This window comes from Microtus pennsylvanicus, chromosome 19 (genome assembly GCF_037038515.1).
Source record: "Microtus pennsylvanicus isolate mMicPen1 chromosome 19, mMicPen1.hap1, whole genome shotgun sequence".
NCBI classification, from domain to species: Eukaryota; Metazoa; Chordata; class Mammalia; order Rodentia; family Cricetidae; genus Microtus; species Microtus pennsylvanicus.
In genome coordinates, this window is record NC_134597.1 from 18,592,689 (window position 1) to 18,618,062 (window position 25,374).

A 25,374-nucleotide genomic window follows, 5' to 3' on the forward strand; every position below is an offset into this window, starting at 1 on the left:
AATGGCTAATATGCATTATTTAACCTGTACAACCTTTTAGTTTGTTGTTCCCGTTTTTTGGAAAAGAGGTTAAGATTTGGAATGAATTCACAAAACTTTCTATCTTGATGATGAACATTTTTCATGAAGATCTTATCCCACTCTGAGTCTTGAACACTTAAACTTCACAAGTAGAAATTAGGGTCTGAGAAAGAGAAATCATAGACCCTTTTACAGAAGAAATGGATTAACTTATACCTATTTTGATATTAGTTTAATTCCACATTAAGTGCTCATGTTGATACAGCAACTTCATGGTAATATTCCTGTTCTTCTTTAAAATTATTTCAAGCTATAAAAAAGGGCTCTTATGACATGGTATCGGCACTGATCAAATCCAACACCAGCCTTGACCAACCCTGTGTCAAGCGATGGTCAGCAATGCATGAAGCAGCTAAACAAGGCCGGAAAGACATCATAGCCCTACTGCTGAGCCACGGAGGCAATGTGCACCTGAGAGATGGGTTTGGAGTCACGCCTTTAGGGGTTGCTGCTGAGTATGGTCACTATGATGTGTTAGAGCATCTGATCCACAAAGGTATGTGGAATGAGTTATCCTGTCCTGATCTCAGACTCTCCTCTTCGTTACCCATGTGCTCTTTCTCTCCTGAGTTTCAATGGGTGAGGCTTTAAGTCCTAGCCCCTCATCAACCCCCAAGCCCTGTTGAAGCCCTTTTGATTATGACCTGCAGAGATCTGCATGACCAGCCCTAATTGCTTTTTCCAGACAGTCTAGTTTCCATACAGATTTGGTGGGAAGGACTTTTCTGTCGTCTTTGCTGAATTCTCCCTCATTTTCTGCTTGCTGGTGTCATGGTGTCATAATCTCTGTTAACTGGGACTGAGAGGTTGGATCTACCTCTAAATCTATTACCTTCTTTCACAAACCCAATTGGTTGCAAAGTACCAAGGTTTATCTTGTTTTCGTGTTGCTAGCTGTCTGTCATCTTGGTCAGGTCCTTCCCATCTTCCCCAGGCCATGTGCACTTTTGCTAACTATTCTCCAGGTTTCCATTCTGCCTGCCAGAGAATCCATCCTATGTACTACAACTTCGTCCCCTTCCCTCAGCTACAGCCTCAGTGATGTATTCTACCCAACGCCACTTCAATTGCATTATTTAGAATTGCTTCTCAGGCTTACACTTTACTATTCCAATCCTGTGTGCCCCACTTTAGGAAACTAGAATATGAGCGTTCTCTCTGCCTCGATTTAGGTGAGATCCTTGCTCTCATTTGGAATAATATTGAGCAAAATTCAGTCAATCTCTTGAGACATTCTCATAAATGCTTTCCTAAGTCTCTTCAACAGATGGTGTCATTCCCCACTCCCAAGATTTCATAATGCTTCAACTGTACAACCAGGAATGAAGAAGCTCAATGCCTAGCTCCTAGCTCCACCTACTCTTTATGAGACCTTTGCCTACTTACGTGCCCAGACCCCAGATTCCTCATTCTATAAGTGTACTGCACGATCCCCAAAGGATCTTGCATGGGTGAAAACTGGCATTTTTGTGCTTCCCAAAGTCACCTAATTATGACATAACTTCTAGACATATGCTCCACTAGTTTACAGACAATAAAATAGAGACACATTAAAAACCCATCCCAATTCGTGAAGATAATATGGATTATCAGATCCATAATCAAAGATGACTCTCTCCCCTATTAAGCTGATCCTACTAGAGCTGTCACCCCAGTGTCGTATACTGTACGTATACAACTTCATTTTCTCTTTCAGGCCAGTTCAGCATAGGGTCACACTTCATGGGTATCCATAAATATTTGTTGGATTGAAAGAGTGTTGTCATCAAACTAAAGTCTCATGATCCTATTTCTGGAAACATGCTCCCATTGTGGCAGCTGACTCGCGTTCACTCGTGTTTTTGTTTTTACTCATAGGGAGTTTGTGACTCCTTATCCCCGAAAGTTTAATAAAACGAAACATGTGACCTAACTGTTATTGAAACTATTTTTTTGAAAAAAAAAACCAACAAACAAAAAACAAACATAGATGGTCAAAATTCTGTATTGCGAAGCTTTAACCGGGAAGGGCTAACAGTTGACTTTAACAGACTAACTTAACACCACTCAGCTGGCTAAGCCACGTGCTTTACACCACCAGGTGGGGATGTGTTTGCTTTGGCGGACGATGGGGCATCTGTGTTATTCGAGGCAGCAGGAGGTGGAAACCCAGACTGCATTTCTCTCCTGCTGGACTATGGAGGAAATGGTAACGTGCCCAACAGAGCAGGGCATCTTCCAATACACCGAGCTGCCTATGAGGGACATTATCTGTGAGTAAGATATTGAGGTGACCCCTTTAGGTTGTGTATATAATACAATCTCACAGTATATGATATTCCCCAAGTCTCAAAGGGAAATACTCACACGTTTTTATATTTCATTGCTTAGAATTGATTTGATAGCTTTTCCTCTTTCATTCTATAATCTTGATTTTTTTACAGAATGAATTTATTCTATTCTTTTAATAAAAATTATTCCTTATAGAGAAATGAAGTTGTACATGAGAAATCTTCACCAACTGGCAAGAATGTCTTTTTGTGTTAAAAAAAATGATTCAACAAATGGCTGGAAAGTTTCTAGACATTTTCCCATTGACTGAGGATTAGAATTTGTAGTAATACTGTGCTTTATTCCGGTTAATTCCTAGCATTGCCAGGCTATACATAATACTATAATGTATTATTGGATAGAAAAGATTCATTATAAATTTAAATTTCTTTTTCCCACACAAACAGTTGGGTGGACATTTCAATCATAAAGTATGTCATAACCGACACGGTGACAGAAGTCTAGAATCACAATGTTAAACTATTCACCAAGAGACGATGGTTTTAAGAAATTAACAACATCTCCTAAGTTCAAAAAGTTTGAAGTAGCTAGGCTTTCTTATATCTGGTGGCCACACTGGCAAAGTTAAGGGACCAAGGACTCATAATTGACGTGAAGTGACATGTTGTTAAAGTCTACCTGGATTTACTCCCAGCGTTCATAAATTCACACATGATAGCTCTGAATTAGGCACAGGAGATCAAGTTATCCTTGCTTGTGGCCCTCAGGAATGCCTAGATGGTTAGTGAAGTGTGAAGTTCACAAGTATTCATCACATGTGTTTAGAAACACGAGCCAGGGACAGTTATTTCATCTGGATGGATGGAAGTTTGACTGAATGTTAAGATTCTTGGTTTCACAAAAATTCACTTGTGAACTGTATAGCAAGGAGTCAAGATGTACATGGGCAAAATTAATAGATGGCTTCGGAATCAATGAAAAAAGAAAGAATTAAGAGAATCAAAAGATTAAAACTCTATCCCTTCCTTCTATATAGAGCTTCTGACCTTAGGCAAGTCATGTTCCCTCTTAAGTCTTTCTATTGTTCATCTTTAAATTAAAGGGTTATATTTATGGTGTTCAAGATCATTTGCCAACACTGCCACAGTTTCTAGTGGTCAGGTTTATGCAGTGTGTTTCTCTGATATCAGAGGAACCTACTCTCTTTGGCATTTTTGCAATCACACCTATCGACTACACAAGTTTTATTGTTAAGAGACAAAACTCTAAAGTAAGGGAAGTCCTGAGGACTCAAGCCTAGACCCAAACATGTAAGATCCTGATCTTCTTTGAGAATTTTTAGGATGGGAAACTAATCAAAACTCAGATAAATTACATTAAATTAAACAGGAGTCTCTTGACTTGCGAATGCTAAAAGGTCCATATAGAGTTATATAGAGGAAATATGGACAACTAAACAAACTGAACTCACTTATCTAATGAGAAAATGTTGTTTAATTATTTTATTTTCTTTATGCAATGGGATGTTTACGGAGTGGTTTCTTTGCTCTAGGGCTCTGAAATATCTCATCCCAGTAACATCCAAACACGCAATCCGGAAAAGTGGCCTAAGTCCAATCCACTCAGCAGCGGATGGACAAAACGCCCAGTGCCTGGAACTACTGATTGATAATGGTTTTGATGTCAACGCCCTGCTTGCTGACCACATTTCTCAGAGCTACGACGATGAGAGAAAGACGGCGCTTTATTTTGCTGTCTCTAACAATGACATTCACTGCACAGAAGTCCTTCTGGCTGCAGGTGCAGACCCCAACTTAGATCCCCTCAACTGTCTACTTGTGGCCGTGAGGGCCAACAGCCATGAAATTGTCCGGCTGCTCCTCTCCTACGGGGCTAATGTCAACTGTTATTTTATGCATGTGAATGACACTCGCTTCCCCAGCGCCATCCAGTACGCCCTAAATGACGAGGTTATGCTGAGACTCCTGCTGAATAACGGCTACCAAGTGGAGCTGTGCTTTGAGTGCATGCATGGAGACATCTTTGGAAATTCGTTCGTGTGGTCAGAGATAGAGGAGGAGCGACTGCCAGGATGGACGTCATGTGTAATAAAAGATAGCCCGGTGAGTTGCATTCTTTTCTTTATTTTGGGTTGGTATCCTAACTTATATATGTCTCAAGAATCTTCAAGTTTTGGTTTTTTGAAACCTCCCCCCAGCTGATCAAGAGTATGTTGCTTAACTTTTATTTATTTATAAAACTTCTGCATGTCTTCCTGTTACTGATTCCTAGATATACACCATTGTGGTATTAAATACCAGCGAATGACTTTGGTATTAATGGTATGAAGCTTGTTTTATAGCCCAATGTATACTCTGTTCTAGAGAGTGTTCCATGTTCTAAGTAAAATATATAATCTATAGTTTAATTTATAAAATTTCACTCATTTAAGGATGCTACTAAAATCAATTTTAATTTATATTCTTTTTATTTTGACTTATTATTGTAGATAGAGAAACAGAGTGGGTCAGAAAGTAAGGCTGTTTCTTTTCTTGGATTGAAAAGAGAGTGCCAAACCACTTTAAAATGTATGCAATTATTCATTCGTGTCCAGTTGATGGGACATTGGGGCTAGAGGGAAAAAAGCTTGGGTCTTCCATGTCATGGTCACTCTGCTCCAAAGAGAGCCCTGAATATGCACTTAGTCTTATTAGTTCAGTGAAATAATTGTGGCATCTCTTTTTCAGTTCTGTTCATCACAAACAGGAATATTTTCCTTCCTGTAAAAAGATGAAGAGTAACTTTTCATAGTGATGCTGATTGTGTGTATGGGATATTTGACATATCACTAAATTAACCATTATCAATTTTCTCAGTTCTGTGAGTTTATTACAGTTCCATGGCTGAAGCACCTGGTGGGCAGTATCGTCCGTGTACTAATAGATTATATGGATTATGTCCCTCTGTGTACTAAACTGAAGTCTGCACTAGAAGTACAGAGAGAGTGGCCAGAAATCCGCCAAATAATAGGTAAAAATGAAAGTCTCCTTGACTTTAAATTTTCTTTGTTTACTGTGCATATGTGGTTGTGAATGCGACTGTGTGTTTCTATCCTTAGAAGAGCTTACAATTAGCAATGACCATAGCTGTCCTGAGCATCCTTCACACACAAAATTTGGTGTGGAAATACCAATTTCTGCAAAAGGAAAGAAATAATAAATGATGATTTCCGATCTGAGGGAGGAAACGCATGAGAATGAGCTGGAGCATCTGCTCTTACCAGGCAGCCAAGAAACGCAGTGACTCCCAGAACTGGGTCATCAGAGTCCAGGAGCCAATGTGATTCAGTGACCGAACAAGATCATTCAAAATTCAAAAACACAGTTGTTTCTATGAGTAACATAAGACATGTTCAAAATGTCTTAACACATGAAAATCATCTTTTCAAAGGGATTATAGAAAACCAGTGATGTTGAAAATTGTTAAAAACACTTAATTTTTTCTGCCTTGTTTATTTTACACATGTCACAAATAATCAGAATATATGAGCAAAAACTCTTCATGAAAATGTCTCAAATAATAAGTATAAATTAATATAGCTGCCATTGTCTACCCTGAATAAATGAATGGATGTGTTTTTACACCTTGGCGACTGTCAGTATCATACTATGGAGGTCCCAAACGGGATAAATTAATTGCCAAAAAGATCAGACATAAGAATGATCAATCTGTGGATCAGCTACCACCTTTCAAAAAGTAAAGGATCCAATGGGACATGGAACTGCACCATGGCAATACATTCCAGCCATGAGAAAACATAGCCATTTGGGTTCTTCAGTGATTAAGTGACGTGATAGAAAATGGATAGAAAAAGACCTTTAAGATCAAAAGATTTTTTTTTAAAGATGTTGATAACGTTTTAATCCTTCAGTTACAGGAATGCCCCAGAGGAATGGCATCTGATACTGTCTTCTGGCCTACCTACGCATATATACATTCATTTGCACTGCCACACTCATGTGGGGGCATGCGCACACACACACACACACAAAAAAAAACCACATACACACAACAGAAAGAAATGTTAGGAGTGGTTCACTTCAATGATGAAAGTGACCCCATTTTTCTTCTATTTGATTATTTCAAATTACATTCTCTGAATACTAAAACAAAGTTAGCCTTGGTGGCATGTGCCTGCAATCCCAGTATTTGGAGGCCAAGGCAGGAAAGGTCACAGATTTTTCCCATCATAGAATTAGTGTGGAGACAGATTGCTTAGATGAGGAAACTTGCAAAAAGGGGGTGACGACTGTACGTAAGAACCGTGGTGGTTTACGAGAGAAGGAAGAATGAAGGCTGGCAAGGCTGTGCAAGCATCCTCTGTGGCTGACAAAGTTCTGTTTCATAACCTGAGAGGTTAGCAAAAGCTGCGCATCTGCTTGATACTTGTACCCTATGAAGCTATGCATGTTTGTAGGTAGTCTCACGTTTAAAAATTTCAAACCCAAAAGGCTTAAATGGTTTGGCTATTTCAAAATGAAAACACCACTAAACCATAAATTGATTTCCAAAGTTTTGGGCCCGGGGAATAACAAAGCCAGGATCTGAGCCTTGTTTATATTGCTTGGCCACTCATCTTTTCCTGCCGTAATCACTGTTATTTCTGTCATAAGGAGCATGGACTTTGCCAGGAAATGAGAATTAATGGTCCATGTGCTTTTATTGCAATTGAATTCCTACGTGTGATGATTTTAGAAAGATACTCCAGGTAAGGATGAAGTCAGGGTGCTTTTCTGTTGTTTCGGTGGTTTATTTCTGCAGCCAGCTTGTCGGCTAGTTGCTGTGAGCCTGGTAAACCACTGGATGTCAGGGTTCCTTCAGTTATAGAAAGGTGGTTGGTTTGTTAAGGAACGAAATAAAACGGCTCTTTGATTCAAAGGGGGGAGGGTACATATTTTGGTCATAGTATTTTCACATCAAGTTTATAGAAAGTGTCATAATTTATATATGTATCTCAGGTTGGCCTCAAACCTGTGACCCTCTTCCCTCCCTGGGCCTCCAAATGCTGACTCCATATGCCACCAAGGCTAACTTTGTTTTAGTATTAGAAGAATGTGATTTGAAATTTTATAATCATATAGAACAAAAATGGAATGTTTTTTGTCATTGAAGTTGCCCCTAACGCTTCTTTTGGTCTCTCTCTCTCTCTCTCTCTCTCTCTCTCTCTCTCTCTCTCTCTCTCTCTCTGTGTGTGTGTGTGTGTGTGTGTGTGTGTGTGTGTGTGTGTGCACCCACATGAGTGTGGCAGGGAGGCAGCACAAGAGAATGTGTGTGTGTGCATATGGAGGCCAGAAGTCAGCATCCGATGCCATCCTTCTGAGCCTTTCTGACTAGGTAGGCTGGCCAGTCAAGGGCACTTCAAGGATCTTCCTGTTTCTGCCTCCCTAGTATTGGGATTATAAGCAGGCACACCACGTCTGCATTTTTCCCTTGGGTTCTGGGATAGAACTCAAGTCTTTAAGCTCACACGGCAAACATACTACCTACTGAGCTGTCTCCCCTCTCCCATAACATTTATTGAATGTTATGATCCAGCGTATCAAGATTTATCTAGCTGTTTACATGAACTATTTAGCCTCAGACGATCCTATACAGGAGATATTATTGCTGTCCATCTGACATAAATGAGAATAGTGGTTATATGGGTTAAGACACTTGTGCAAGGTCACACAAAATAGCACAGGCAGGATCTTAATCCCAGCTGACTGAGCCCAGGGCCAGCATTTGCTTGTGTACTTGGACTGTGCTGCCCCTTCACTGGTTCTTTTCGTCAGCACAAAACATCAGTGTTTAATTCTAACATAAAGTAAGAATTTGAAAAATTAGATTTACCTATCGTCAGATACATAAAGTTAGTATCTGGTGTGTAGCAGACACTGGAAACCAGCCTCAGAAGGAATTGTGGGTGACCTATAAAATCATCCAGTGATGTTTTACTGACAATTATTCATCAGAAAGACTAGTCGAAAAGACAGGAAGTAAAGAAATCTGTCTGTGTAATATGTAGATGTTTAACAAAGAGAAATGTGTGACCATTTGCTTTTGAAAATCAAAACCGTCTGTTAAAAAACTGTAGTCAGATGCCCATCGGGAGCCAGGCTTGGCTCCTGGCACAGCAGCAGGTGGAACTCCCATCCTCTTGGAGCTGGAATCCAGAGGAAAGGGCTAGAGGACTTCACCGAAATGTAAATTGAGGTCAGAATCATCAGCTGCTAATGGTTTGCTCTTTCAGAAACCATTACTCAGGCTGCTCTGAAACAACCTGTACCTCAAACGTAAAGCCAGTGGAACGCCCTAATTCCCTGCCTGTTTCCCATTCCTCTTAGAGAATCCTTGCTCCCTCAAGCACCTGTGCCGGCTGAAAATTCGCAGACTTATGGGACTGCAGCGACTCTGTCAGCCAGCCTCCATGGAGAAGCTTCCTCTGCCGGCAGCGATTCGAAGATACTTATTATTTAAAGAATATGATCTCTATGGACAATAGCTAAAGTTAATATCACTTTTCCATGATGTTTTAAAATGTGATTCTTAAAAGTGTTTCCAAATGTGGTTCCCCTAGAGAAGTCATTGGGGTCGTTTTGTATTCTTAAGGGTATTTAAATCCATGGAGAAATCTGGTAGTTGTGTTGTATCCCTATGGGAAGAACATGTACACTCCTAAAGACTTTCAGGTTCCTAAGACAAGGGGTACCCTGTGTTTGAACTTCTACTGACTGTCTTCAGTTGTTAAAAGTCTTCAAACCCTCGCCATCAGTTGAATGTCAATGACTGAGAGTCTAGGCTAAAAAGCAAATGACCACTTTCTTAAAGCCCCATACACATCTGCCAGCTGCTGGCCTGTTCTATTGTTAGAACCACTGTTCTGGAAAAGCTGCTGGGTACTTGCAGGCTCACCCTGTAACCTGGCTCCCCCACTCCCCACCCCCACCCCCACCCCCAGCCTGCTACTCCTTGGCTCAGGTCCCCTAACAACTTCCTTGTTGTTCAATTTGAAAAACAACTTTCATCCCCTCTTCCTGTTGATTCTTGTAGCATCTCACTCCATTTCCTGTTCCTTCCTTAGTTTTCGTCATACAGATATGTCGCTCTTTCTCCTCTCAGCCCTTCTTCTGGCCTGTGTCTCTGCTATGTGTCCCTCTTCCTCCAGTCCTCCAGAGACATGCCCTCTGGGAAACTCCATTCATGGTTGCGATCCTATTGCTGGGGACTATAGCATTTACGGATGAAGTTCAACCTTCTGTCTCCTGTGCTTCAGGTCTGACAGTGGCAAACGCTGACGTCAAGGGCATCTAAACACACAGATAGCTTCAGCTCAACATGTCCTCAAATCCTCCCTTCACTAAACACTTCCTCGGCACCTTCTGCAGTTCGATAGCAACACAATCAATTCGCTTTGCAGGAGAAAAAGACCTGGTAGTAGTCTTGACTGGCCCTTCCCTTGCCGGGCATTTTCTCACCTGGCTCATTCAGCGTGCCAACTCACTACACATGATTGAGTTTCTCTTGTAATGCCACCATTTCCTGCCCAGTCCCACAAATTCCACTCTACATCTGACGGTAGTCTTCCTTTTCTTGAGACAAGACATTGTTGCTTCTCTGGCTTGCCTGCCTTTGTCTTCCAGAGTCTACACACAGCATTCCAGGATGGCCTTTCAGAGACTTAACCATAGTTCATTCCCTTGCACAACATCACCCCCATTATCGTGGGATATAAATCTTGAATTCTCACATGGCCTCCCTCCTTACCTATCTCCTTTCTCTTTAGCCTCTCTGCATCTCCCCTCCCACTCAGCAGAGTCATTGTAGCCGTGTCTTCTAGAGCAGATCCCCCAGGCTTTATGGTTTTATATAATAAAATATGGTTTTATTAATAAAAAACAAGGTCCATCTATAATCACCATTTCATTTTTAAGAGGGGTAATTCCTTCTAATGCTAGACAACAAGATGGTGGTCAACTCAGTTGTTAAAATGGATTGATATTAGCTTTGGAAGACTGGCCACACTTATCATCTCCACAGTGACACGCTAAACTTCACTGTGGTCCCCAAGTCTTAGGATCCCTTTAATGGGAATCACTATAAACCGCAGGACCTTTATGTTTCCATTACCCTCTACCCGAAGATCTCTTTTTCCTTGCCCCTCTCCCATCAATTAACTGACCGCTACACTGCAGAGCTTGGCTCAGCTGTTGCTCCCTCTGGATGGAAGCCCCTGCCCAGAGCGGCTCATACGGTATTGTACTCAGCTATGTCACACTAGACTGGAAGCTCCATGAGGGCAGGACCATGTCCGCTTTGTTTCCCAGTGTGTGCTCAGAGCCAAACACATTCCCTAGAATGTGAATGTTACACAAGAACTAGACAGAAATAATCAGTGACTTCATGGTGAAACGAGAGGTTTGAATCGCTGACTTGGATGTGTACACTTAGTAATGTAATTGTTTAAATGGATTATTCTTACATTTTAATAGTGTATTTTTTACATTTATTTTGTTGTGAGAAGGAATATTCTCTTGGTAGTAATATTCCACTAGTTAGTAAATTTTCTGACATGCATTTGCTTTCAGTTATCTTTGAAAAATAAGTAGGTCTGGAAAGAAATCTGTATCCTTAGGGTTATGGCTCTACTGTATTATATTTCCTTGAGTATTTTTAATACAAATCATATCATAATATGTTTACTTTGAACTGTGATGTTTCATGTTTAAGAGTTCATAATTTTGTACTGCTTTCTTCATTGTACTTAAAATGTATTCTTATAGATACTGCTTTAAATAAATGAAAAATAAAACCAAACCTGTAAGTCTGCTGTTTGACACTTCAGATATTATATGTATTTGGGGTAAATAAGCGCACGAACTATTTGGATATAAAGATATAAACTGGGGGCACATGGTAAGGTTTTTAAGGTTATTGCCTTGACTTTTTGAAAGAACAGAATTTTTCGTAAGAATTAGAAATGGTGCCGTATCTGAAACTCGTTACAATTTGGACTTTTCCGACAGTGCTTCTGTTTTGGGGAGAGCCAGGTGGAAAGAAGAAAGAATTCCTGTCTAACAAGGACTGTGTAAACCCTCCCATGTCACTTTATCTGGAAGAGGGCAACAGCTGCTCCCCACAGCCAGGCTAAGCAGCCAAGCATGCTACAGCGGTGCCAATGTCCCCAGTGTGCACTGGCGGGGTGTGGAAGCCATCTCCCCATGCTGCCAAGCCGCTTGGGGCTGTTTTGGTCACTCTAGCTCTTTTTAGAGTCATTCAGAGAACCCGGGTGGGAAAGAGTGGAAATGATCTCCCCCTGAGTGGGTTTCGAGTTAATTTTTAGGCTGCAGTCAAGTCATACTTGAAAGCTTGTTCTTCTTCTTGAAGAATTTGGTTTAATCATTTAACATTACATGACATATTTCCGTGAGGAAAAGACAATGCAGAAGACGAGGAAAAAATTGTTTAAACATGCAACTCGGCCTTCAATGCAGGATTTTTAAAAGATCAATATATGTATCACACAGCATAAAAAATACAAGAGTCATGACAGAAAATACTTAATCTTTTTAATAATCCCATTTACTAGAAATTCTTATCAAAATTTGAGTTTTAAGTCCCATTACTCTTGTGTATGCACCTACCTCCCAAATCACAAATTGTTTAAGATATATAAAAAATTATATCTACTTCAATTTATTCATTAAAATATTAACATTACACATGCATATACACATGAATACACTATAGCACATGTGTAGGATATATGTGCACTTAATGTAACATTTCTGTACATATACACATTCTAATATATCATACTATTGCAATGCCATATTGTCTTAGTTAAGGTTTAATTGTTGTGATAAAACACCATGACCAAAAGCAGCTTCAGGAGAAAATGGTTTCTTACAGCTAGTAGCCAGGGAAGTCAGGCAGGAACCTGAGGCAGGAACCTATGAAGAAGCCATGAATGTAGTAATAGGAGCGGTGGGGCTGCGTCCCCAGCACCCCGGCCGCCTGGCTAGCTTATGCCCCGAAATAACAACACACAAATTGTATTCCTTTAAACACCGCTTGGCCCATTTCTATCTAGCCTCTTCTAGGCTAATTCTCACATATTAATTTAGCCCATTTCTAATCATCTGTGTAGCACAGCTAGGTACGCTTACCGGGAAGATTCTAGCCTACGTCCATCCTGGGTCAGAGCCTCATAGCGTGTGCCTCAGAGAGCAGAGCTATCCCTGCATCAGCCCAGGAGAGGGGAGCATGGCGTCTCTGCTCCAGAGAGCAGAGCTGTTGAATCTGAGCTCACTTCCTCTTCCTCCCAGCATTCTGTTCTGTTTACTCCTCCCACCTATGTTTTAACCTATGAGGGCCAAGCAGTTTCTTTATTGCTTAACCAATGAAATCAACAGATTGATATATGACACTCCCACATCACATGAAGGGGTACTTGTTATCATTTATACCACTGGGGAGCCAAGGCCTGTCCCAAAAGGGGTGGTCCCCAGAAGGAGCAGTGGCAGGTCCCCTTGGCTCGTGAGAGATAGATACACCATACAGAGAGAGTTGGGGTATAGAGTTTATTTAGTGGGTTATATAGGAGAAAGGGAAGGGGAGGGAATAAAGGAAGAGGGGAAGAGATAAAGGAGAGAGGCAGAAGCTACTTATCCAGAAGAAGGGCTGAGAAAGAGGCAGGGGAGAGAGAAAGAGTATAGACATGCAGGAACAGCACAGGCTGGAGAAAAGGCTGGAGACCAGCTTGGCTCAATGGAAATGGGTGGGGCTTGCCTCTTGTAGGGACAGGGTACCCAGGTGACAGACCAGACCAAACCAGCAGATTACAACAGTGCTGTTAACTTGCTTGTTCTCCATGGGCTGCTCAACCTGCATGTATGTCATCCAGGAACACTTATCCAGGGGTGGCATCACCCAAATTGATCTATAATCTAGATCAATCTGTAATAAAAAAAAAATGGCTCACAAACTTGCCTAGAGGCTAATCTCATGGAGGCATCTTCTCAGTTGAGAGTTCATATTCGGAAATGACTCTAGTTTATGACAAGTTTACCAAAACTAACCAGTACATGTATATGATACTAGAACATGTACTTTTGGATGAAGTATGCATTACCTTAAGTGCAATATTCCAGGCACAGAAAGATGGAAATCACAAGATCTCACTTGATGTGGGACTTCCCTCTGTACGCTGTGATTACCATTAATGAATAAAGAACTGCTTTGGGCCTATAGCAGAGCAGAGCTAGGCGGGGAGGACTGGACTGAATGCTGGGAGAAAGAAGGGCTGAGTCGAGGGACACCATGGAGCCACTGCCTGAGATAGATGTGCTGAAACTTTGCTGGTAGGCCACAACCTTGTGGTGATGCACGGATTAATAGAGATGGGTTAAACTAAGATGTAAGAGTTAGCCAATATGAAGCTAGAGCTAATGGGCCAGGCCGTGATTTAATTAGTACAGTTTCTGTGTGATTATTTTGGTTCTGGGCGGCTGGGATGAACAAGTGGGCCTTCCTCCAACACTTATTTGCAGAACCTCAAAAGACAAAACAGAAGCAGAATATAGGAGTTACCATAAATTGTTAGGTAAAAGAGGGTGTTGGGTATATTTCAATCAAATGATACCAATTATCAGACATGAATAATATTTAAATGTTTATACAAACATGGTGACTGTCATTAATAACAAATGCAGTGTATATTTGCACGTGAATTACTTTTCTCCTTTTTCTAATGGAATGTTTGGAAGCAGGCAACCTAAGGATTGAAGGGTTTATTTTGGCTCATGGTTTGAGAGGGTCCAATTCACTGTGATGGAAGAGGCATAGCCATAAGAGCATGAGGCTGTTTTCTCACATTTGGCTGAATAAGCAAACGGAATATTGAAAGTTGGTTGGTACCCATCTGGCTTTCCTTTGGCTTGTTCACTGAGTCTAGATCCCTAGCCCATGGGGTAATACCACAAACTTTAGGATGGGTCTTCCCTCCTACATTAATCCTCTCTAGAAATGCCCTCACAGGCATACCCAGAGGTATGTCTTCTAAGTGATTCTAAATCTAGACAAGTTGACAATGAGGATTAGCCATCACAATGTAAAAATCACCAGAAGAGTTTTGCTTCTTGTTCTGCCGAGACATGAGAAGAGTTGTCCCTACCTGCTCACTCATCTCCTACCTGTTCACTCATCCTCCATGAAACCATCCATTGCCATGCCTTTTTCCACTATGCTGGACTGCAGAAGAGGCTCAGCTCCACGCTCATCTTTCATAAAGCAATCTGCCACCATGCTTTCTCCACTTTGAGGGGGGTGTATCTCTTCAAACATGAGTGAAACCAATTCTGCATCCCACAAATTTATTTTTGTTTGGTATCTGGTCACATCAATTAGAAAAACAACCATTCCAGAAAATTGGGGCCAGGGAGTTGAGCCATTGCTTTGCTAAAGCTGTTGAGGTGGGTTATCGACTTTCTGAACTAGTTTGTAGAAGTGAGGAAGTTTGGAACTTCAGGCTAAACACATCCAAGAACACTCAAAAGTGTTGATTCTAATGACAACCTGAAAGCTGGAATGTCAGCATAAGACAGGTAATGCAAACTTGCTCATGCGTTCTCACAGGAAAATGAAGGAAGACAGCAGGACCTTGAATAGAGATCATTGATGACATATTATGACAAAGCACCAGACTGCATTCTGCCAATGTCTTAAAATTTTCAGTGACTCTAAACTAAAAAGTAATAACTAAGTATTTTGGCAGAAGAATATAGCATAATATCCAGGCTGTGGCATAGTTTGTACTCACTTCTTCTAGCCAGATTATGGTGAGCAAATAGAGCAAAAAGATAGGAAAAATGTGGTGTTTGACAAGGAAAAATACTTGGACCTCAGTTAAAAACAGTGTGGTAGATGCAATTGTTACAGATTTTAATGACTATGGCTATGCTCTAAGAGACTCACATATGACTTGAACTGGCACCAAAATTTGATGCAGTGTTGTATTTATAGGCCCACAAGATGCAAGAGTGAGGGGGCCATGTAAACTTACTTCCAACTTCAGAAGGCCTTTGAGAGCAGACAATATGTAGCAAGGTTGGATTCTCTACAAGACCTCTTGAGCAGGCTGGTGTAGAGCTGTAGATACACAGCCTAAGCTACTGTGGCGTTTCTAGGATACTGAAGGTGCCAGAAATTTGGATATCTGCTGAGGAAAGCTGAACGTGTCAAGTGGAGGTGTCCTGAGGAAGACCATGTTGTAGAAGGACTGCCTAAGCCCATTAGTGCCCAGATGTCACCCCATGCATGACCTGGACCAGGAGCTACAATGCTACAATGCCTGGTATTTTTCTTTCTGGGTTGCTGTCTTCCTTAAGTGTGATCTCTCCTTGTTGTGTCTCTTTCCTCCCTCTTGGAATGACAGTGTTTACTCTGTGCCATTGTTTGATGGGTGGATGTGACATGTTTTGAGATTTCTTTTTTAACATGGGTTTATAATTAAGACATCACCTTGAGTTTTAAAAGAGGCCTTGGACTTTCAAACTGTATCAGAGTTGTAAGGCTAAATTTCACTAAAGACATTTTGTATGATGAGATGGACAGAGCCAGTGGGGGCAGGGATAGAATGCTATAATTTGAATATAAAATGCACCTCACAGGTTCATGTCCTTGAACACTTGTATATTTGAACACACATTTAAACAGCTGGTGTTGCTGTTTTGAAGGTGATAGAAGTTTTAGGAGGTGAGACTGAACTAGAGGAAATATGAGGGAACCTTGAGACTTCATAACCAGGTTCACTTTGCTAACCTGTGTCTGCTTCCTGGCTGCTGACCCAATGTAACGAGTTCCTGTGTACTCCTGATACATCGCCTGCCATCAAACCTTCCCCAACATGGTAGATGGTGGACTACATTCTCTCAAACCATAAACCAGAACAAATCCTCCCTCCTCTCCAAAACCTCCCAAAAAAAAGAGAAAGAAAAAGACTTTAGATAGTCTCACCATAAAAAAGATAAGTATGTGAGACAATACATATGCTTATTCCCTCAATTTAATCATTCTATAATTATAATACATATTTTAAAACAGCACGTCCTATCTCATCGATAAATAAATGGAATTTTGTCCAACTAACAAACATTTTAAAAACATGAACCGCTTTAGCACTCTTAGATGAATCATGCAACTACATCTATCTGATCATTAAGACAGACACTGAACCAGTGTATAATAATATGCTTTACACATTACTAGTTTCTAGATTCTGAACAAGCTGTAAGCTTATCAACCATTACACATACATAAAATAGGTACATGAGAAACCTGCATTCACTTATTATTACACAGTGACAGAATTAACGCTTAAGGTGCAGAAGTAAAAAGTACACGCTGTCAGGATGACATCTGAGAACATTCAAGCCTATGCTGGAGCCGTGTGTGGTACCTCACTAGCATCTCTCAGTATTTTGACCAGACTCACAGGATAAAAGCTTAGCACAGAACTTTTGAGCCTAGCACATAAAAACCTCCCATCTTCTCTGGTTTTATGAAGCGCTCGTCATCTGTTATTGTCAAGGGAGGAAAGGGGCTTCTTATGGGAAGAGAGGTGTAGGAAGAGGAAGAGCAGACTGATTTGACCTCAACAGCCCATGTTGTATAACCTTAGGGAGTGCTGGGGATGTCTGGGGATTTGCTGTTTTCATCAGGAGACAGTCTAGTAATCTGAATCGGGGCACTGGGAGTGTCCGAGTTCTAACATTGGACTGATGGGCAGTTCCATCACAGGGCCTGAAGAGGAACACACATTCTTCGACAGGCAGTTCCATCACAGGGCCTGAGCAGGAACACACATTCTGCACTTCAGGTTCCAAAAACAAGGCAGCCATTGCTTTTACCTTGTCAGTTTTCCCTGCTGGAATTTCTCAAGGAGGTTCAAGCTAGCGTGTTGTAGACACCAAAGCTGTTTAAGTTAGAATGTGTGGGGTATTACTTGGGGCATTTATCTTTGAGTTGAGTGGGAGACACCAGTATTAGTTATACTCTGAAAATTCAGTGAGTACCCTTGGCATTCAGGGGTTGGTCATCTGTATTCCTGAACGTCTGGACACCTCTGAAAATCTGAAACTAAATTGCTTTAAAATGATTTTAATGTAACAATACTTCTACCCAACTTTGCTTCGAGGAGGCTAACGTTAGCTTGGGCTTTGCTTTGACTCACTGGTCCCCTAAACAGTGGGGTCTTCTGGCTCAGAGGAAAGTGCTCAGTCCTTGGGCTGGTAGCACATGATTCAATTGTTTTTTTTTTTTTTTTCTGTGCCGTTAAATCCATCAAGAGCAGCAGATGAGATCCATCGAGGCAGCACAAGCCTTCTGCTTTCACCAATCCCAGTGGTCCCCAGTCCCAGAGCAATAGAAACGGCTTGGCCAGCTTCTGGCATTTTCATACTTGTTCTGAAAGGTCTCACAAACACACATGCACGCACGCACGCATGCACACTCACCGCCATCACCACACACACCCTAATATCCAAACATGCAAAACTTGAGCTAAAAGTGAGATTTCCTAACCTGCAAAGGGTGTCAACTAGTAAGGAATCATATACTAACCATGAAAAACAGCACCAGGTAGGAAACAAAGGAAGTTGGAGATTAGGGAGGATCTGGGGAGAATCCGTGAAGACTAGCTCTCAAGAAGTCCTGAGAACTTCAGAAGGAAAGGTCAGTTACAGCGGTGAGTCTGAAAACACAGTGCTTCGGATTTTCCTGGCAGAACCGCCATGAAAGAGCCCAGTGTGTCTGTGGAGCGGAGCATAAGCATTCCCCGCATTCCTGGGCCTTCTGCTGACCCCAGTGCCCTCCTACCCGCCTCAGCGCAGGATCCAAGTGCTTCAGCTGCTGTTTCCCAGCTGGACGAGCAGCTTCTAGGCGGATGCAGTCCTGAAGCTGAGGAGAAGGCGTCCCAAGGAAAGCATCCGCGGTGTGGTTAACCCACGGTGTGCTTAAAGCTTTCTTCGTCACACCACGGAAGAGCAAATCTGCCCCAACACCTTGGGTTCTAACTCAGGTTGCCCCGGAATCAATGAAGGAGCTTCTCCTCCACCACAAGCAAAACTTCGTTTATTGGAACTTCAGTTGATGAGGATACAGTCTGTTTCCTGTCTCCTAAGAGGGACTTCACACACACCTCTGCTGTATGAGGTGAAAGGCTTGATGGAAGGAATTCAATTATTTCTTTCTCAGTTTTGAATTTCTTTTTCTTCCAATTGATATGTTTAGCTTGACAGTTTTAATACTGCTAGTTCATCTTTCATTTGCACACATTACAATTACTTTTATGTTTTTGGGTCAGATAAACATAGGATCAGCTATATGTGACCAACCATCCAGACTCCATTCTACACTTGAATCTCTCAGTATGTCTGTCTTTCCTTTTGATACATTTTAAAATGCCAGACAGTAACAAAAGTGTGAGAAGCAGCTTGGAGCTACCATAATCATAACCATCACTTGTTAGCTGGATGAATATAAAGATATTTTTTTTAATTCTCAGAATTCATTTTCTCTTTTGTCAAATGGAATAAATCACATTTATTCATCAAAGGTTATCTCACACAGTGTTAGAATAGAGATTAATAGAGGGAGATCATATTATGTTATACTGCCTGGCACACTGGCTCTAAAATCCATTTTGTAAACTATTAAGTGTTATACAATTGTAAGATGTTATTATAAATAGCCCTAATAATTTTAAATTTGACTCACACTCTCTGCCACAAGTTGGCATTGCTGGGAGACTTGCTTGTCTGCCAAGTCTGAGAGAGCAGGCTTGATAGGGGAATCTTCAGTTCTCATCTGATCCCTGGGGCATGTGTTTGCCCTCTGTCCAGAGCTTGGCCGTTCCCTGACCTTCTCCCCTGGGAGCCTTTCCCTGGGCTTCTGAAAAGCTCCAACAAGCAGCCCGAGCTGAGTCGGAAGCTTAATTTCCTCAGGAACTACTGCACGGCTTCAGCTTCATCACAAACTATCTGTAAGAGATGTGGAAACTTCACGACCTTCCCTACACATGGGAAACACGTTAGGGAAGGATTAGGGAAAATTTAATAATAATTATAAAGCAGGCAAAAATCCTTGACCTTTGTAGAATAAAAGAGTTTTCCATTTCCCCGTGCTTAGAAACAACAATATAACATGATCTTTGTGTCTCCAAGGCAACTTAGAGACAATTAAAACAAAATAAAAAGTATGTCTGGCCTGGTGGCAGGTGCCTGAACTTCCAGCTACATAGGAAGTTAACGCATGAGGATCACATGTTCAAAGTCTATTGAGGCTGCCGAGTGAGTTCAAGACCAATCTTAGGAAACTCAGTGAGATCCTATCTCAAAAGAAAATATGGCTGGGGGTTCAGCTCAGTGGTAGAGTGGTTCATTGACACGAACAGGGTCCTGAGTCCAGTTCAGAGAATCACTATAAATAAATAAGTAAATAAAATATAAGGCATTCGTGATATGAATAAACATATCACCCTGATATGTCTCTTAGGCGGTTGGGCTGGTTCTTAGCTGGGATTCACACACCATGAGCGAAAGGTAACCAAAAAGCATGGACTGTGAACCCTAAGTGTTTGGGTGTCCAAAAGCAAGAGAAAATTAGGGGAGGTGGTCATGTGTTCCAAATAGGAAGGCTTTCTCTGAAGGCAGTAAACAAAAAGACCTAGGGCTGGGGGTTCCGCGTTCGGGTTCCACAGCTACAAATGTAGTGTGATAGTGTTGGTTTGCCTAGCATGCCAGATGCCTTGAGTTTGACCACAAAGGGAAACCTACCGAATCAGCTAGCCCAGGGGCTGGCCAGATGGCTCAGAGGTTAAGAGCACTGGTTGCTCTTCCAGGGGTCCTGAGTTCAATTCCGAGCAACTACATGGTGGTTCAGAACCATCTGTAATGAGATCTGGTGTCCTCCTTTGGCATGCAGGCAGAACACTGTATATATAGTAAGTAAATAAATCTTAATAAAGAACAACAACAAACAAAAGAATCAGCTAATTTGAACTTGTGGAAGATAACTGACTCCTGACTGAGTACAGGAGATGGCTTGGGCAGTATATAGGGTCGCTGGCAGTGGGACCAGGATCTTACTCTAATGCATGAACTGACTTTGTAGAGCCCAGTCTCTATGGTAGAGACACCTTACTTAGAGAGAGTGGGAGGTGGGGAAAGGGAGTTGGAGGAGGGACCTGGAGAAGAGGAGGAAGGGGAAACTGGGGAACTGCAAAAAATAATGTTTTTTTTTATAAAAATGAATCATCTTAGAATAGAACAAACAACAAAATGAAAAAAACCTTTGAATCACCCCAGATCCAGTGATTATCATAATTTCTGTCATTTTTAAAAGCTGCAGTTTCAATTTCATGGCTAAACATTCCTGTCCCGCTGCTTTGTGATACTTTGTTTTTGAAATACTCCCTGAACTCTTCATAACTGTCCTAGGCCTTGAAGACAGCAAGTGGAATGGATAGGACTCCTGCCTTTGGAAAAGCGCTCTCCCTACTTAAAACAAGCAACCTATGAGCAAGCAGTCTGTGAACTACATTTGTGGGAACCAGAGCTCCTCCGTTCTGGGGTCTCAGGGTCTGAGGCACACGAAGGCTTTGCGGGCAGGCGGGGAGGGAGGAAGCCTGATGGGTAATGGGCGGAGCAGCTCAGAGTAGTTCAAATTCACTTCAGCGTGGCTCAAGAGCGGGTTCCGGAAGGGGATCCACAGAAAGCAGGAAGTGGGGGCAGAAACCTTGGCTAAAGGTTCAGTCTGAAGGACAATGGAAGGCGTTAGGGAGTTTTAGACCTGGTGACGTCTGTGTTCCTAAAAGGTTACTCTGGCTGTGCTGTGGAAGATGTGGGGGAGGAAGGAGGGCAAGAGGCGAAAACATAAGAGGAACTCCAGTCCATTGCTAACCAGAAAGTGCAAGCAGCGCAGAGGCACAGGGGATCAGCCGGAAATAAAGCAGGAATTCGGAGGCGCTTAGAGCAGAGAAACCGAGACCTACGCCTACGCACCACCTCACTATGAGAGAAACGACGCAAACACTGAAGCCCTACCCAGTGGTGGCTGAGGATGTGTGAGCCTCCGCTGGGGTGAAGAAACTGCAGAGAAAAAAGCAAGAAGCTGATCTTAGGCAGTTTGAGACACTTGGAGATTATCTGGGTGTTTTCACGGACCGTCATTCAGCCCAAAGATCTTAGCTGAGTAAGATAACACATTGGTGTCCATCCTGGACTTTTGGGATCCCTTACACTTACTGAAATTAAATACCATATGCCAAATCTCATAGAGAAGGGGGTCTATTTTACCATTAAGGAAAGGGTCCATAGAAATGAGTTTTAGTTAGCAAATAGATATTGTATGTCATATAACATAAATATTCAATATTATTTAAAATTAAATTCACGTAATGCGTATCTTGTGTTGTCTTTTGTAGCTTCAGATAGATAAGAATGCCTGTAACAGAAACTCTCTTGAAATATGAACAGTTCTAGAAGTTACCAAGGACTCCCTGAAATTTGATCCTAAAGTAGAAAGACAAGCAATGATACAGTCTCTTCACACCCCAAAGTATCAGCCATCAGTAGGACAGAAACCATCACCAAAATAGTCTCTAACAAGTGGGGTTTTCCTGTATGTAGTGTTAGGCGGGTTGTTCTATACACACGGGTGTTGGGAGAACACCGCTACTAACTTTGCATGAGGAATGCACACGGAAAAGCAAAAATGAACATAGAAAGAGCGTTTGGAAAGAGGAGGGGACTGGTGGTCAGGAGAGGCAAAAGAGGGCCAAAGCATACTACGTACATATATGAAAATGTCATCATGAGAACTAGAAAGATGGCTCAGTGCTTAAGAGCACTAATGGCTCTTGGGAAGGACCCAGGTTCAGTTCCCAGTGCATAGTAGCTCACAAACATATTTTTAAAAAAAAAGAAGAAGAAGAAAAGAAAAGAAAGAAAATGTCACAATGAACTCCATCATGTGTGTAATATCTTCAAATAAAACTCAAAAAGTAAAGAAGCAAAGCAATAAGCGGAATACTGGCCCTCTGGAAAGACTGGTACCACTGACTTCCGGCTGTACTGATGATCTCTGTCTCCCCGTCTCCTGGAGTCCCTGTGTGTATCACGACATTTGCCTATACAATAGCCTTTTGGGCAACATGACATGTGATAGATATACAGGGTAATGTTGGAGAGAAGCACACAGTGCTAGGTGATAATAAAGACCTCGTTAGCTTGACCTCCAGAACTCACGCCAAATGTTCAACGTTTGTGAGCCCTCAGCGTGAGTAGGGCGCCGTGCTGAGAGTTATGAGAGCCTGTGGTGGGCGCTACCTTCCTAAGCCACCGGGGAACTTTCTGCTGGGCTGCACCGCCGCCCCCACTCTCTGTCAAACAGTGTCCACTCTTGTTCTCTTCCCACCCCAGTGCCTTTCTGACTTGGCCCACATCTTCTTCTGTGCAGGGCTCTGGCTCCTCCCCGGCGCCTGGCTGGGCTGCTCTCCATTGCTGTTGCCGGCGGTCTACTCTCTTCTCCCTCAAGTCTCAACTCCTTGAGGGTAGAAACTGAATCGGTTTCTGTTTTCCTGTCCGCAGTTCCTAGCTTGCAGCACAGCCGTATCCCACAGCAAGTAGAGAGTGACTGTGTACACAAGCAGCCAGGGACACTTTCAGGGAGAAACTAGAAGGGGGGGGGGGGGACTTGAAAGAGAAAACTCAGTTTTTCCTTAACGAGTAAATAACATTATTATGAGACATTATATATCTTAGTGAATCAGAGAATCAAGCACAATGAAAAATTGTCACCAAGGCAGTGATCTTTTTAAAATAAGGCATACTAATCTTGAAAAGGCTTTGTGGTCTTATACTATCATTGTCTCTAAATACAATGAACAAAAACACCAAGTAAAAATTCCAAAATAGAGTTCCAGGCCAGCCTGGTCTACAAGAGCTAGTTCCAGGACAGGAACCAAAAGCTACGGAGAAACCCTGTCTCGAAAATAAAAAAACAAAAAAATCCAAAATAGAAAATGCTGACTCTTAGAACACATGTACAACTGGATTTTTTTTCTTGATGTAAAAATAAGTTCCAAGAAACTTTACATTATTCATCATATGTTAGTCAAAGCCAGGAATAGGTGGCAGTGTTTAGTTACACAGCAGAATTTTAACAAATGGATTTAAAGTTTGTAGAAATACTTCTAAGTAGATATTATGAAGTCTGATGGACTGTGAGTTATGTTGTTAGCATCACATGGACTGACAGCAAATATAATAAGATGTTCTTCAGAGGAAGATATTATCAAGAGACAAGTTTTTTTTCAATGATGTTGCCACATGGTAAGACATTTTAATGCTGACTCTTTGGGTGTCCCTTTCAGAGTCGTTTATGGTGCACTCAAGACTTGACAGAAGAAACTCATGGAAGGCTGTATTTATTCTGGATCATTAAAATGAGCAAACTAAAAATATAAGGAGTGGTTTTCTAAGCATTTTCAGTACAATATAAACAGGAGTTTCTTATAGACCTAAGCCATTTGTCAAGGGATATTTTTATTGACGATGTTCAAATACAACACAGATGGAAATGACAGAGGATTAAGCATTTCAAAGGTCCTTTCAGATCCGAGTCTATTATCCTAAGAATATCAGTGCAATTATTTTATGATCTCACATCATGTATGTTATAATATGCATGCATAGAACCCTTTTCCAGATCTGTGTTCAAACACCATCTCATTATAGAAACCTCTTGAAATGTCCTCCCCAAACCTTACTTCCCGTATCTTGTTTGATCATCTCTGTAGTCCTTCTGTTTGCTGTGCTTTGTTGTCTATGTTTGTGAATTCTAACATACGGTGTGTATTCAGTAATTTCCAAGACAACAATGAGCTACATCTATCAGAAACTTAAAGGAAAAGAGTAAAACACAGTTCTCCTAATTTTACATAATTCCTAAATCTTTGCACTGACCAATGTGCCATGGGCCTAATGTGTCATTAATAATGAATTTTGCTAAATTTATATTCATTTCATTGTTTTAAAAGCAGTTTTAGCATATTTGTGATTAATTTTATGTAAAATGTCACTGTTATCACTGTTAAGCTGAATAATTCATTTCATTCACCAGATTTATATATCTATAATAGCTTGGTGGCACTGCCAAAACTCAAATCCATCTTTTGATTAAAAAAAACAAGCACCATGTGTTCCACAAAAATGTGTGCTACTGATTCAAAATAAGAAACAAGGCCAATACTGTTAATTACCTTCCCTGACCATCATTCAGCGTGGTAACGAATCACACATATTCTGTATCTTCAAAACACAAAAGTAATTTTAAGAAGTTAGTTAATCATTTATAGTTTCACTATTCTCTATCTGAAATGTGTCCTTTGATTCTGAAGGCACTACGAGTTAAAATAAAACATATTTAACTGACTCATCCATGCAAGAGTGGGGGTAGAGAACTCATACTCTTTGACTTCAGGTGCACGACCAAGCTACAGAAAGTGAGATTCTGCAGTGGCAGAGAGACAGACACATATCAACAGGCCAGAACCACCCATCAGTGTCCTTACATCCATGTCAGTTTCTTTTCCACAGACGTGCCAAACAATGTACTAGAGGAGTCTTCTTGACAGATTGTATTAGGATGAGTAGGTGTCTGTCTATGTGTCTGACTATTTGTCTGTCTGTCATCTATATCTATCCATCCATCTATCAAATCTATCTGTTTGTCAGCTATATCTATCTATCTATCTATCTATCTATCTATCTATCTATCTATCTATCTATCTATCTATCTATCCATCCATCCATCAAATCTGTCTGTCCATGTGTCCGTCATCTATATCTATCTATCTGTCTGTCTGTCATCTATATCTATCTTTCTAATCTATCTGTCTGTCTGTCATCTATGTCTGTCTGT

The 25,374-nt window shown here is 41.3% G+C and overlaps 1 protein-coding gene and 1 long non-coding RNA gene across 3 annotated transcripts in view; one reads left to right on the top strand and one right to left on the bottom strand.

Moving 5' to 3' along the window:
• Asb15 (ankyrin repeat and SOCS box containing 15) overlaps positions 1–11,221 on the top strand; it is a 48,183-nt gene extending 36,962 nt beyond the window's left edge. The window contains exons 6-10 of one of the 2 annotated variants that reach the window (XM_075953346.1): positions 332–577; positions 2,162–2,333; positions 3,905–4,475; positions 5,229–5,382; positions 8,739–11,221. In XM_075953346.1, coding sequence (XP_075809461.1) covers positions 332–577; positions 2,162–2,333; positions 3,905–4,475; positions 5,229–5,382; positions 8,739–8,896 — 1,301 coding nt within the window. In that variant the 3' untranslated portion in view covers positions 8,897–11,221. The remainder of the gene's footprint in view (positions 1–331; positions 578–2,161; positions 2,334–3,904; positions 4,476–5,228; positions 5,383–8,738) is intronic. The other variant, XM_075953345.1, reaches the window with a different exon arrangement.
• The window catches only part of LOC142838073 (uncharacterized), a 43,072-nt gene that overhangs the window by 14,497 nt on the left and 3,201 nt on the right, over positions 1–25,374 (bottom strand). The gene's annotated exons all lie outside the window — the stretch shown is intronic.